This window comes from Sprattus sprattus (assembly GCF_963457725.1).
Source record: "Sprattus sprattus genome assembly, chromosome: 4".
Taxonomy (NCBI): Eukaryota; Metazoa; Chordata; class Actinopteri; order Clupeiformes; family Clupeidae; genus Sprattus; species Sprattus sprattus.
The window spans coordinates 17,020,661-17,035,962 of record NC_137923.1 but is presented as its reverse complement, the minus strand read 5'-3'; the positions used below and the strand labels follow the sequence as shown (position 1 = coordinate 17,035,962).

Genomic DNA, 15,302 nt, shown 5'->3' with positions numbered 1-15,302 from the left:
CCACCATATGAATAACCTTTACATAGACTGTATACTGTATAATCACCATAAACCTTTGCACAGCAGCGAATGGGCTACTGCTGAAGTAACAAAGACACATATAAAGTGCAGTGAGGTTGCAGTCATATTGTACAGTTTACAGACTTTTAAAGGCTGCAGTGTAGCATGTAATGTTTATTAATTACACGTTGGTCTTCATTGTGTCAGCCTTTGCTTAGCCTGCAGTTGAATTTTGATGTTCCACCCGTCAAGGAATTGCAGTCCTTTACTGATTCCTTTACTGAATCTACAAATATGAACAGTCTGCACAGTATGTTGAAGCGTGTAATACTTCTTGAGCTTGCCACTTCTCTCACGCTTCACGCATGTGATCGATCTAGCTGCAGAGGTACCGATCACCCTTTCAGAGACTGAAATATCCATAGAGGTCCAAACCTCAAGCACTCCTGGTAAGTATGATAACAGCACCTAGACTTTCCACTCTCCCAATGGTGTTAGTTTTCTCTTAGCTGTTATTCTTTCCAAGTCATCCCTCTCCCTTTTTTCTTCCTCCTGTATTTATTTCCACAGCAGAACTCTCCCTTTTTGAACCAGCACATCAAGGCACTATAGCTGTAGGATCTTGTGTTTTGTATTAACCTCACATGTGGCATTTAAGATGGTGTCTCTGTGTGTTTGTGGCAGGAGGCGTCCACAAGAGCATAGCCCTGTCTGTGTTGTCCAGCCTGGGTGCTGTGGCCTCCTTCGTAGGCCTGGGCTCTGTGCTCCTCCTGATTCAGTGCTGGAGAAGGAAGAGGCGGCAGGAGGAGGAAGAAGAGGATGAAGAGGTGATGGAGAAAGAGATGGTGGAGGAAGAGCCCCCAGAGACGAGCCCCTAGCGAGGAGGCTCCACCCGGAGAACATGGCCTCTCTGTGGCTCTGTGGCTGTGTATCACAGAGCCAACATGGTGGCACAGCCTCACCACCCAACAGCATTGCACATCACAGAGCCAACATGGTGGCACAGCCTCACCACCCAACAGCATTGCACATCACAGAGCCAACATGGTGGCACATCCTTTACCTTATGACCTGTATGTACAGCCACACTGTTTTGCTCCTTACTCTCCAAGTTATATGGTTCTATTCAACTCTCTAAAGCCTGTCTGTCTAATGTTTATTGCATTCTGAGAAGCATCAGCAATGTTTCCATTAAATGTTAAGGGTGGGTCATGTAACAGACTCTTATATGCTCATGTTTGCAATGGCACTGTGTCACACCGTGCTGGACAAAATGCAAGTAATGCACACACTTCATTACTCAGTTATCATCACTCATTAATCAGTTTAATCCACATAATGCTTATGAGGTAACATTGGTTGAACAATGTTTTTGTTTGTTTTATCTGATTCCATTGAACTGTGTTCTTCAAATGAAAATAAAGCAATGCATACTACAGCACAGCAAGTAAAATAGACTGAAGTAATCACTTTATTTGAATGACACTAATCTTCATAATACTCAATCTCCCTATTACGCAATCCTAAAATTAGCAGATAATCTAAGCTCCTGATCATTGGGGTTATGGAGGTTACGCTTATGCATAACTCTTATATGACATAATTAACGAATACATGCCTAAGTTAGCAGAGAGAGGCTTGGCATGGGGCCTCAATGAACAGACACATGCTTTAAAAGCTAACATAACTAACACTATCTATATATTACTATATTATAACTATAAAACTATTGGGCTGTTGAGTGCTTGTCCACCATAACTGTAGCATAACTGGTATTTTTCATCCCTTTTATTTTCCTATAGTCAGGCGGCTTAAGAGTTCAGCAGATGCTCTTATACATATGAACACTGTGCAAATATAAAGAGTAAATTGCATATAAAAAACAGGCTTGAACCTGAGTCCACCAGCCCTGAGCCATAACCACCTCAATCCAGGTGAGTGTGCCATCTTCGGTGTAAACGTACTACCAATTGCCCAACAGGCACTGGGATACATCCATTACAATAAAGAAAGCTGCCGATATGGTGCTATGCAAAGGTACTTTTAAACCTGCCTGCGAGCATCCAGGGAAAAACACTTCAGTATTATTGTGCATTTAATCTTTCAGAAATTTGCATTTCAGAAAATTACATTCAAATGAGCCCATTGCTCAGTCTCATTTGAATGTGTAGCACTAGTGGACTCTTTCTTAAACTCTGCCACTTCATAAAACCCATAACATGAACTTGATGACATAAAATCATCTAGCATGTGGTATTTGTACATTTGAACATGTAATCGCTGTTTTCAGACAGAGCACGAGCCGCGACCTCCTCGAGCTGGAGAGTTACTCATACCATTGTTCTTTTCATTGGAAAAGCCATTTTCCTACAAGGTTTCTAAGAATATTTTTTATATAATTTGATGGATTTGAAACGGGAAATAATCAGTTTCAGGGGAATGACATCCTTGTTCTTTGTGTCCCCCGCTCTGTGAAAAGGGAAGGCGGCAAAGAGGAAGCCTGACAGATAAAATCAGTACATTCAGCATCATCCCAAGCTGAATGTATTTACATTCGCGATAATGACGCCTGGAGGAACCTTCGAGTGAATCCCTGATGAACCCCATTGTTTTTCTGTCAGCCGTCCCATGTGAAAGGGTATCTTCCTGAACCTCCTGTTTAGGCTCCTTTCCCATGATCTATATGTAGATTTCGGTCCGCATTCCACCCTCTCACCCCAGGCATCCAGGCACACAGTTTGACCATTAACCCGGGATGGGTGTGTCACCCATCTGACAAAAGGGAGGCAGCACCTTCAGTGTTCCACTGCTTGTTTTGTTAATGTTTCCTCCACCAGAAATGACAAAAACAAAACACAGAAGTGATGTGGCACGAGCTTTCCAATCGCTTCTTCACACTGTCCAAATGACAAATCCAAGTGTCAACTTACACAACAGGCAGGATACGTTTGTTTTGAAAGGAGATTACAAGTGAAACACATGCATCGCCTGGACAGCAAAACAACTGTCCAGCCTTTCCTATTGCTGTATCAAACTGAACTTGAATATGAGTCTATGAAAAACTATAATTTCAGATTAAGATTGAATTTGTGTCCATAAAACACAATAGCTGACCTTCAACGACAGTAATTTAATTTGGAAAGCCCCACCTGGTAGAGAACAGCACAAGGCCTATGTCTGGCTAGTTTATCCATTTCTCTTAACGTTTCTATCAGATTCAATTCACCCTGATGGGAGTAGGTTCAGCGCTGCCAAAGTGTTATGGCCTGTATCAAACCAACTATGATGATAAATATCACTCACACAGAGAGCACAGTTCAGGCATCCCTCAAGCCACTTAACTCACATTTGCCTGTGTATTACTAAGGAAAGATGGAATCATTGCAGCAGCCTGATTGGTGTGTGGAGAATCACTGGGAAAATGTCTATCTCTGACCACCATGGACGTATCAAGTGTTGGGTTGTGGTCACGGACAGCATGTGGAGGCCACAGTTAAGCATGCAGGACTGTTTGTGGTGATTTGGTATAAGCGGGGTGGTCAACAAGGCACAAACAAGCAAAATACTGACTAGTTTTCAATTGCAGGCTACTTTTGCTATCTGAAAGTAACTGTCTGTTGCCATGGAGATATTTTGACATTGCATAGTAATTTAATGATTAGCCCACATGGATTGTTTGCTCTTTTTTTATATGTTGTCCTAGCCTGGCTACACCAGATGTAAAAGCAAGTAGGAGTATAGCAATCGCATAGTGGTCAATGCAGATTGGTTAAAGGCTGGTCTAATGGCTTCAAAATGAACTTGAACTGTACGCCAATTAGGATGCAACGACTGGCCAAACATATATTCACAAAGTGAATTTGGATCTGGTTGTACCAGGCTAATGTTTTCCTCCCTTTTAGTTGAATCGGCCATGTTTGGTGATGATGAAGTAGGTATATCTACCCATGTTCCATTCATTCTCTGTCCAGGTCTGACAGATAAAAAGAGATTACAGTGCCCTGTGTTGAATAATGGATTGTCAGCAACATTTTGACATACATTCTACCTTCAGCTGCATCAGCAACTGCACCTCCACATTATGTTGCATGTTCTCGTTAAGACTGAGAAATCCTCTCATGGGATTATTGATTCTAGTCACTTCACTTGCTACAGCCTTCATGGATTGGATTTGTCGACCGCAGTAGGCCTACATAGTGTGAAAATGAAGGCTGTCATGTAAATTTAAACCAACAGTATCTTTAAACACTAACGTTTGAATTTAAAGCAGCAGTAATGAGTTAGGACCAAAACAACCTTCACCTGACCATACCATGAATTTGAAGATAACAGCAGGTCTAGATTCTTATCAAAAACTTGTTTCAAAAAGTGACAAATTGTTGCATACTGTCTCTTTAACCCCCGGTGTGTGTAGTACTCTTTCTCACACTCTACATGGCGCCTATGTCTGGTATGAAAGACTTTCACATACATAACTTCTGGGAACAAAGGATGTAAACCGTTGTAAGGCAGTTTACAAAATGGGGATGTTATTATGCCTTGTTCCCTTGACAGAGGATGACTGGCCCCTGCAGGGCCGCCGCATTGAGTAATGTGCCAGTATTTTAATAATGAAAAAGACAAATAAGTAAACAATGATTGAGAAGGTAGGCGTTATTTAAAAATATATATATTTCATAGGCAGCATGCTGGTTTAGATTATATACAATTACGGCCAGCCTACTTATTTATAAGGCTATTTTTTATTTTGTTGCGACTTCTTTTCTATGCGTGTGTGTGTTTGTGTGTGGGGGGTATGTGTGATATGCATATAGGTCCACAGGGATAGTAGCCTGCAATGTGTCACGTTTTGGCAAATCTGCGTTTAAGGACACATTTTTAAAAATTTCTCACAGGATTTAAGCCAAACCTGAATGACTCTGTTTGTTGTCACAGTTTCCACTGTTATGTTAGGACTGTGAACCCCATATCTGATAGATAGCCTTATCCATCACACGAAGTCAGGGGGATCATTTAGAAATTACAGGCCACTACCCCACATCAGTTGTCAACATGTCCTCGTTCGCTCTCCGGGTGTTCAAATTAGTAACTCTGGTGTTGTTATTAGCACATTGTTTTACCAATTTAGTGAGCCAGTAGAGTAGGAACACATTCTTACTTCTTTTTTGAAAGTATCAGTAGCTGGTTTCTCTCTGACATATGCTGAAGTGGGGATTAAGATAATTGGTAAACATCTTTACATTACATGCCAAAAGTCTATTTGCATTTACAAGTACAATTTAGATAGTCTACCTGCGCAGCAGCCTAAACCCACACCGCCATGTGTGTGGAGAAATAGAAAGCGTTTTGCTCTTAAACAATGTCAAAAATGAATTAATCAGCTCTGTTCACTCTTTTTTTTTTTAAATGCTTTTTTTTATTTTATTTTTTAATCCTTCGTATAAAAATGAGCATTCTCCATCTGCCACTGTGTCTAGAAGGCTGGCGTATGCCGGTGCACCGAAACCCCATTCTCGCATTATCCAGTCCATATTTCCCCTCTATCCTGTCTGGCTCGCTGGCAGGTCTTGTTTACTGGCGCAAAGACAGGAAAGGGGATCCTTGGAGAGACGGGACATGTCAATCTTCTAACGTAGCTACCTCTAATGTGGGAGAAAACATTTTTCGTTTTATTCAGTGTCTATTCTCGTATTAGTGGATTTAGGGTATGTTGCAGAAGACACTGTTGAATCATCACCAAGACGCTGCACTTGGTTTACATTGATAAGAATTACAGAATGGCTCGCTAACCTCATAGCTCCGACGAGAAGTCAAGCATTGAGGTGGACGCCTGGCTGAAATCTCAGCACTGAGTTGAGCCAACAACACGGGGACGGCCTTTTCTTCGTGCACGTAGAACGCTCGATGGTGGAGTTCAGTTGCTGCTACTCAGCTGTTTGCCGTGTAATTGTTATGAACTTTACTCTTTATACAAAAGAGTGTAGTATGGTACATTACGGTCGGACAGCTGCTGCACGCGAAGCGCACTGACCCGTGAATTTACTACGCCACGCTTGCTAGCTACATGGGCCAAGGTGTCAGTAGGACCCTAAAGTAACAACTGACGAGGATTAGTTTACTAGACTCAGAAAAAATCTAGCAAGCATTTTGTGACCATTTTTGCGAACTGAACATTCAGTTGACATTTTAAATAACTTTTGAAACAGGAAAATCCTAATCCAAAAGGTTTGTCCTGCTGTGACAAACAATAACTTTATTCTGGCCAGCTAGCAATACAGCTAACGGCATTGCTAGCTGTAGCCATTCCTTCTGATCTGACTCGCGGGTGGTTTGCTAGCAGCTTGCTACGGATTTTTCTCGAGGAAACGAGGATTTCACCCAACATAAACGAACTGATGCAACTGCGTTAAAAGGAAGGCTGTACTGACACTATTTCACAATGTTGCCTGCGTATATTCTCTCACACATATATGGGTACTTTGAATCACTAGACTTGTGTAGTTAAAGCAGCTAGCGAACGTTAGCTAAACAATCTTTTCATATCAACGAGTTTAGCTAGCTAGCTGATTAGCTGAACGCTAGCGGATTGAACACGTTGGACTTTCTTCTCCGCCCATTTTGGGGGTTGACAGAGGATTTTTTTTTTATCAGCCATATGTCGTTGTTTTAATAAACAAACTGCATTAGACATAACCATTTACGGTTTGTCCATAAATCGATCCTCACCGCGCTGGACAGTTGGTACATATCTGTTGGGATCAGGATGCGGCTGCGGACTTTTATTGTTTTGGTGGCGTCTGTCTACATTTTATGGACTTGTCAGCCAACAAATGGAGAAGGTAAGTGTCTCATGATTTAATCAGACTACTCTTTAACACAATTAATTAGTTCTACATTAATTCCCTCTCTCATTCGGACACTTTTATAATATGTCTGGTTAAGTTATTCTACACTTGTACTGCCTGACAATACACTGAGACATTAATGCAAGAGGTAGAGTTGTGTACATTCTGGTCATGTGGCAAGTGATTACTAGAAGTTGTCAGACTGATCCATGGTCCTTTTGCCGAAGTCTGTGCCGTTGATTTGTTTATTTGAATCTAAAACGGTTGTAACATGTTTTCAGATTTAAATCTCTCTACTAACCTTAACTAAGCTATGATGTTTACATAGGAAATGCCAGCATGTAACAACTCCGACGCTCTGCTTCTCGCCAGGTTATGGAAATCACTCCAGAGACATCAACTTTAGCGTTGATAATTTGTAACATGCAGATTTCTCAGTTTTTAGTTGAAAGGATGGACTGATTCAGGTTGCTTCATTCAGTGTTGGGGTGTGTTGATTGAATTCTAATTGAAATGCACACCTAATAGAGCATTTCGACAGGTCAGAATCAGAATTGTATTTTTTGCCAATAGGACACATTTTAGCTTGCGTTTTGATTTTTAAGGATACTTTTTTTAAGACGTGGTATAGGGGTGGTTAATGAAGAATGTCATGCAACTTGAGTTTTCTGATACTCGTTCAGTTGCTTTTGTATTGTAATATTGTTTTGAGTACCATTAGGTACATTTTCTTTAAGCGACTACCTCCTGTCCATATTGTTTTGCATTTGCATAACGAAAGCAAATGACTTTGGATAAGATTTTTTTTTTTTTTTGAATTGAGTGAATTTATTTAACTCCAATTATTCAGCAAACACAACTGACTAAAATGTAGTATGGTAGTTTGGAGCTGTCGTTTATCTTCTTTTTTTTTTTGCATTTTAGCTTGTTGCATGCATCATATGGTCTCCAGGTAACAGATTGATTTGGCTGACAGTTTAGACTTTAAATAGCTTCTTAAACAATTGTATCTGTAGTCTTTCTCGATAATCGAATTTTCATTGTTGCCTCAACTTGAAGCCCTCCTAAAAAAGGAAAGATAATAGTGATGCTTCTGACACGCTTGGCCATGTAAGGCTGTCAGTTAAGCTATTATTGCCTTTGTCCTCATCTTTGTGCCAGCATTTTGGATCAGGAAAATTACTGTTAATCCTGCATACATTTCAGCATGGAGTCTGCGTAGGGATGCACCGATCCGATATTTGTATCGGTATCGGTACCGATATTGAAGGAATTTCTAGATCGGGTATCGGTGACAATGGGCCGATCTATATTTAATATTTTTTTTTTCTTTAAATGTTTATTTTTATGTATTTACATCGAGGCTTTGTTTAATTCATATCATGCTCCGGTATCATTGTTTTAAACGGACTGTTGTTATATTGAAACACGCACATTCAAAAATGTAGGGTGCCGCGATGGCAGACACTCCAGAGACCAGCCATAAAAAGCCTTTCCGCACGTTAACTGTATGAAAAACTCTCTGTTGATAGTGACGTTGCCTAGCAACGCTGTCTGCTCAGTTAAGTTTTCAGTCAGTGCGGGCACATGATGGCAGCACTCAGATCCCATTCATTTCTCTCCATGGGGTCTCCATGGGGGGTTAACTGCTCTATCTCAAAGCACATGGCAGTGACCAATCTAGATCTTGGGCGCGTCAGTTCAAATCAAATGCGGAATGTTTACATCTGCTACCGTTGATTATACAGTAAATACGTTGTGAAATGAAACAAAAACACACCACAGTTAAAGTTGTATTAGTATTGATTGATTCACATCGATATGAATGGATTACATGACTAACAACTGGTGGAAAGTAATATGAAAATATTTGTTCACTGAATTAGCTTTCTGTCCCAAACAGTTGCGTTCCAGTTTCAAAGTTTCAGTTTCGCTTTCAGTCTTTCAACGTGAACGAGAAGGAGCACAAGAACTGAGCGTCTAGCAGCGTTTATCATATCATATACATTATATATGATGCATTTATATGTCTGTGGGCACGATCTCAAGCACGTGCAAAAGTTGTTGTTGTCCAATTTGAATCAGATACGAGAGACACATGCGCGCCCAGTCCAATTACCAGCGGAATCGAATCGTGTGTCCAGGGGTTTACATCGGAGTCCAGTGGGACTCAAGTCGGACACAATGAATCTAGTTCTGGAGAGACACATGTGTCCAATATCCAATTTAAATCGGACTGAAATCGGAAATTGGACACATGTGTCCACACTGAGTGAATAGTGACAAGTTCAGTTCGTCGCCCATCAGTGGCAAAGTAGTTGTGCCTTATACATTTCCAATGCTTAAATCATCATTGTTCGACATGTATGGGAGGCATTGTGTGCGTACATAATGAATGTAAGGGGTTTCATGAAGTTACGACTGTGATGGGTAGTATTATGAGTGCAGGTTGCTATTAGTAGCAGTTAGCATGCTAAGCGGAGATTTAGTTATGTTCTGATGTTGATTAGCTGTAATAAAGATGGGTTCATCCTGTTAAGATTTCGACTACATGAGCTATGAATGAGATCCATGTTGCCTAGTGTAATGCCTAGTGTAATGTCCACAATTATATGTATCGAGTAATGTTAGTTGTGTAATTGTTATCGTGTAGCGATAACTCATGTTAAAGTAATTCAGTGCAGTCCCCATTCTCATTGCAGGCACACACATGTGTACGATCACATGCATCGTCATGTAATGGAAATTGATAAATGCACATTAAAGAGAGATAAAGAATACTGTTTTAGTAATTGTGGGTCTTTTAACAGACTAGAGCCAGCAAATACATTAACAGGTCACCGTGCTGAGCCTCTACAATGTAACATTAAAGTTGACGCTAGAGGATATATGATTGCTAACTAATATGAACACTAGCCCTAGTTAGAACGTACATTATTTGTGATTATTTTTATCCTATGTTATGAATTGATAGTGACGACTAGACATGATGTTAAGTAGCAAATGAGTAAAAAATGCACCAAGATCTCATGTCATGCACTCCTCTTTTCTCCCTCTCACACGTGTGGTCACACACATACACACAGTTACCATACTTTCGCGCTGTTTTTTTATATCGGTATCGGATCGGTATCGGCCGATACTAAACCTCAGATATCGGTATCGGTATCGGAGGTGAAAAAAGCGGCTCGGTGCATCCCTAGAGTCTGGGTGAAGATGGGAAAGGAACTCCGTTTGAACGCGGACTGACTTCCTCCTCCTGTTTGATAGCTTCTCTTTTCTTGAAATGATTTGACCCTTTCATACTCATTGTTTTGTGGCTACTGTTATCAGAGTATACATCCTGTAATGTGTCAAACTGATCGGCTGTTTACATGCTAACGTTTTCAAAAAGTGTCTTATTCATGCAACACCATTTTGAGAACTATCCACACAGATTTGCAAAAACTAGCAGGAAAGCTGTTGCTAGATCCCTTCTAAATATCCCTACTTAATAAACGAATAATTAAGCAGCGCCACTATAAGATGAGAAACCCTATTAATTGTTTATTTGTCATTATCAGCAAAACATGGTTTGGGTGAACAGATATTCCACGGTGAAGTCACCCTGCTTAAAGTTACTAGCATTTAGTGGCATGTTATGTAAAACATATGCAAGAAAAGGCTTTGGCCACTGATGCTTCCGTTGGATTACGTCCTTCTTGTAGAAATAGAACAAGTTTGCTGATTACCATGATGTTTCTCACTATCAAAAAATATATTTAATAATCATTGCCACTGAGGCCCATACTGAAACATCACGGAGAATGAAACATGATTGGATAAAGTTGGGATTATGTTGTCATTATTTTCAATAGGTTCTTTATACGCATGTCTACACAGACATGTAAGGGATAATTGTTCTAAAGATTCTACTCTTGAACCTGTTTTCAAGACTTTGCATTTTCAGGCCTCGAAAATGCTGTTGTCTTGTGAACAAAAACACAACAAAACGTTTCAGTTGTCACCATTGTCGTGTGGAATGCCCATAAGTCTTTTGCCATGTATACATGTTTGGCCTGTGGAGTTGTAATAACTCGTATAAAGTCCTTCAGACCTTAACTGAATACCATTGAAAACATAACATTTGAATTAAACCGTCACAGCGATATCCTCTCTCACGTGAAGTCATGGGCTATTTTGTTCTTGTTGCTTAAGTTTAAGACTGTACTTTCACTTCAAATATTTCCTGAATGCTCGACTCAGGCTGTCTTCTGTATTCAGGTAGCTGGTAACACTGCCTAGAGGCCCCTGAATACAGCTGGATGTGATACCATTTTTGCAGGTCCCCCCAGTGAGCCAGCACAGTAGGAAGCAATAGTCCATGATTTTGAAATGTTTGAAGACATAGGCTAGATATTCATGGCCCACTAACCAATAGGCCTGAGTAAGCACCCCAGGGTGCTCGCCACCTTTTTCATTAAACTGGAAGAGAAGTGATTGGGAAATATCATCCAACCAGTCTGTGCGAGATTCAGAGGGCAGATTGAACATAAACAAGTTGTGTAATTGCAAAGCTGGCCCCCTTCTTGTTCCTCTCAGGCCTGCGGGTGAACTGCTGTAGGGAAGAGTGAAACTATTTTGGGGCCTCAGTTAAGGCCTCCTCAGTTTAACCAACCAACCAATCCTTATAGACAGATTCCCCCACAATCCAGTCTGTAGTGTTTTCTGGATTTGAAGTGATCTGCGCCGCCTTTCCCTCAGTGGATTGACTTTTAACATTCCAGTTTGAAAAGAAACATTTCAGGAGGTTTCTCTCGTTTCTTTATAAACATTTGTTTTTAATTGATATTTTTGTTTAACCTTTACTATTGACTTTGTGCGAGAGTTGGAGATATCAACCGAATCAGGTTGATGCTCCTGTTACAAACTCTGTCAAGGTGGGTGGTTGACATGGGGGAGCGATGTCCTTTTAAAAATTCCCCAGCACAGCCTCCAGGCCTCCTGGTTTTGTCACTCATGTCAGAGGCCCGTCATTTAAACATACCCAGTGGCCATACCTGATTTACGGTGTGTTCCTCTCTGAGCTCCCCTGGCAAGAGGAAGCAGTCTAGCATCCATCTCCTCTTGGCCTTGTATTGTAGTTTTTTTACGACTTGGGACAATGATTTGTGGCACTTGGTGTTTTCGAAAGATTTGTACCCTTTATGAGAAGCCATTAAAATGAGATTTAATTTGGGGTTTAAAACCATTTGCCACACCTATTATAAGATCTGTCAATCAAAAGAAGATTTTTTTTTTTTTTGGTTTATTTGAACAGAGTAACACTCCTAACGCAATGATGTGTAAGACCATTGAGGTGACGGGGCATTACAGTGGAATCCCATGTATGAGGTGGTTGGACTCCATTTAAGGTTTCACAAGAGTGCTGTTTTTTCTTCTCCAAAATTTGAGTAAGGAAATGAGAAGGAACAGCTGGTCTGCAGGTGATCCACTAAATCATCTTTTCAGTGTCTAGACCATCCCCTTGCTGGCAGTACAGCAGTGGAACCTCACTATTCTATTGCCTGCCTTGTCCACAGTGCACCTGCACTTGTTTCCTAGACCCTTTGCCTGTGTCTGATTGCAGCGAGACTGCTGACTGGGTGGCTGCGTTGTCAGAATAGCAGCAGTGTTTTGCCAATCATTCTTTGCCTTTCTAAAGGTCTCTTACTTCCACCACTGTCATTGAGAGCATTAAACTTATAGTGTTGTTCTGTTTGATATGATCATGATCTTTCATCACAGTGACATATGGTCTTAGTATATCAATGCATCTTTACTATGACTCACTACTGTCTCTACAATCATGTTATCATACTTGCCAATGAAGGGATTTATATGAGAAATGTAGCTGAGATCCAGGCTGTGTTAATAAACTTTAAGTTATTTTCTGTTAATTGAAGGAATGACCTGTAATTCATCCTTATATTTAACACCTTTGTCTAAATTATCAGGAGTGCTATTGCATAAAATAATGCATATGAAACAATTCCAAAAAGACAAACACAAAAGACAGTGTATCAGAAAAAGTTTTAATAATTACTATTTTGTTAGTTTGGCAATACATTATCCTATGTACTAATGCTAAATGAGACTGGTTAAACAGAATTATGTGTTTTGTCTGTATGTGTGGACTGTGAAATGAATAATATTGAGTTGAACATTTTTAATTCTATATTGTGCTACAAGGTTAAATCCACATTTGTTAAAGAAACGAAGGATTGATATGTATGTTGTGATGTTCACACAATATATCAAGATAGTTGTATCACACAACAGGTTAAAATGATTTGAATATATAACTATTTAACATAGCTTTAACACACTAAGCAGCACAAAGATGCTAAGTGTTTCATGATGTGAGTCACTGAACCCCAGCCATGGCTTCGGAGCTTTCGCAGTGGTAGATCAGCTGACATTTATCTGTGGTTTACAAAATGAATTGTTTTGTTCTGCAAATCAGCATCGGTAATGCCAACTGGTGATAGGCTTGTATTAAAACTGAGAGGAGTCGTAGCTGTGTGCTCATAAAAACCTAGGCCTTGCTAAATTAAACTAGTGTTTTTTTCACGCTCTCCATGTGTGCTGCAGGCCTCCCGCAGGTCCTGAGTGGTTGAGTGCTGGTCACTGCGCCTGTGTAGCGTATTAGATTCTCAATCAGTAATGTGGTGCTAAAAATAATCTCCCGTCTGAAAGCGTATATGCCTACTGATGTAAAATATGGCAGCCAGCATGTGTGTTGTGTTTATGCGTGTTGTGTGTGTGTGTGTGTGTGTGTGTGTGTGTGTGTGTGTGTGTGTGTGTGTGTGTGTGTGTGTGTGTGTGTGTGTGAGCAGTAAAGGGAGTCAAAGAAAAGAAGAGATCTTGCGCTCTCGGGTGTTCGGTTCAGCTGTCCAGTGCCTCACTGTTTTTCCAGGACATGCCCCAAACTCTTAGATCATTCCATTATCCTCCATAGCGGGGATGCCCCTTCTGGAGTCGTAAACACACCGGCTGCTGCAAGGAAACCATGTGTTTGTTAACGGGTGCAGGGTTATGTGCATACGTGTATACATGCTCAGACTGCCGTCATTAGGCTCGTTACATCACACACTGGCCAGCTGCTTCAGGGCACAGGCCAGACCAGCAGCCCCCCACAGGCAGGTATAAGGACCCAGAGGACTGCAGACTCTGGGTCAGATTTGGCCAGGGCTGTTCTTCTGTCTGGGGACAGGTTGCAGCCACCTTTTATTTTAAATCTGTGATCATGTTTGTTTGTTTTCCAGCCAAAATTTGTACAGGATTGTTAATAAGTGGAGAAATAAGGGTAATTAAAAAAAAGGGCTTTGTTTTGTTGTTTTTACCTCATGCAAACTGTCATATTACTAAATTCTTTATCCCCCCCTCTTCCTCTTCCCCTTTACACCACTATCCCTTCCCACAGTCTGCTCTAGCATAGACATCCGGAACAACGCGACAAACCTGGCGTTACTAAGAAACTGCACGGTGATCGAGGGCCACCTGAAGATCCTGCTCATGTTTAAAACCAAGCCCGAGGACTTCCGCGGCTTAAGCTTCCCCAACCTCACCATGATCACCGACTACCTGCTGCTGTTCCGTGTTTACGGCCTGGAGAGCTTCAGTGACCTCTTCCCCAACTTGGCCGTCATCCGTGGCAACAATCTTTTCTTCAACTACGCGCTGGTGATGTTTGAGAATCTCCACCTGAAGGAGATCGGCCTTCACAGTCTGATGAACATCACGCGTGGCGCTGTGCGGGTGGAAAAAAACCCGGACCTGTGCTACCTGGCCACACTGGACTGGGCCAAGGTGCTGGACACGGTGGAGGACAACTATGTGATGGCGAACAAGAACAGCCGCGAGTGTGGCGATGTCTGCCCTGGCATGGTCAAGGGCAAGACCACCTGCCCTCAGACCACCATCAATGGCCATTTCAGCGAACGCTGTTGGACCCTCCAGCATTGCCAGCACAGTGAGTGTCTCTCTCTCTCTCTTTCTCTTTGTCCTGTATTGGTTTTGTGACCATGGATGGTACTTGTAGAATGTACTTAGAAAGTCCACTATATTAATGAAATGAGACTATTTTTTTTTAATTTTATTTTGGAAGGATGTCAGATTTATGTCAATAAAGTATATTTTATTAGTGATGAGATGTGTGTTGTGTGTGGGGCTTTGTGGGTACTTTCGAGTTAAACAGAATGAGTGCCAAGTGGTGGACAGTCATTGAGTGTGCCACCATGTTGGCAGTGCCAGGTCATGGGATTTGCTCCGAGAATATTATCCATGTTTATGTGTCAGAGCTTGTGCGGTGTGTGTGTGTGTGTGTGTGTGTGTGTGTGTGTGTGTGTGTGTGTGTGTGTGTGTGTGTGTGTGTGTGTGTGTGTGTGTGTGTGTGTGTTTGTGTGTGTGGGCGGGCGGGTGTGTGTGTGCTCGCAG

The 15,302-nt window shown here is 41.3% G+C and overlaps 1 protein-coding gene across 1 annotated transcript in view; it reads left to right on the top strand.

The window, feature by feature from the left end:
* Positions 1 to 6,391: 6,391 nt before the first annotated feature.
* Positions 6,392 to 15,302, top strand: part of insra (insulin receptor a) — a 60,137-nt gene continuing 51,226 nt past the window's right edge. The window contains exons 1-2 of the mRNA XM_080837428.1: positions 6,392 to 6,839; positions 14,290 to 14,838. Coding sequence (XP_080693554.1) covers positions 6,764 to 6,839; positions 14,290 to 14,838 — 625 coding nt within the window. The 5' untranslated portion in view covers positions 6,392 to 6,763. The remainder of the gene's footprint in view (positions 6,840 to 14,289; positions 14,839 to 15,302) is intronic.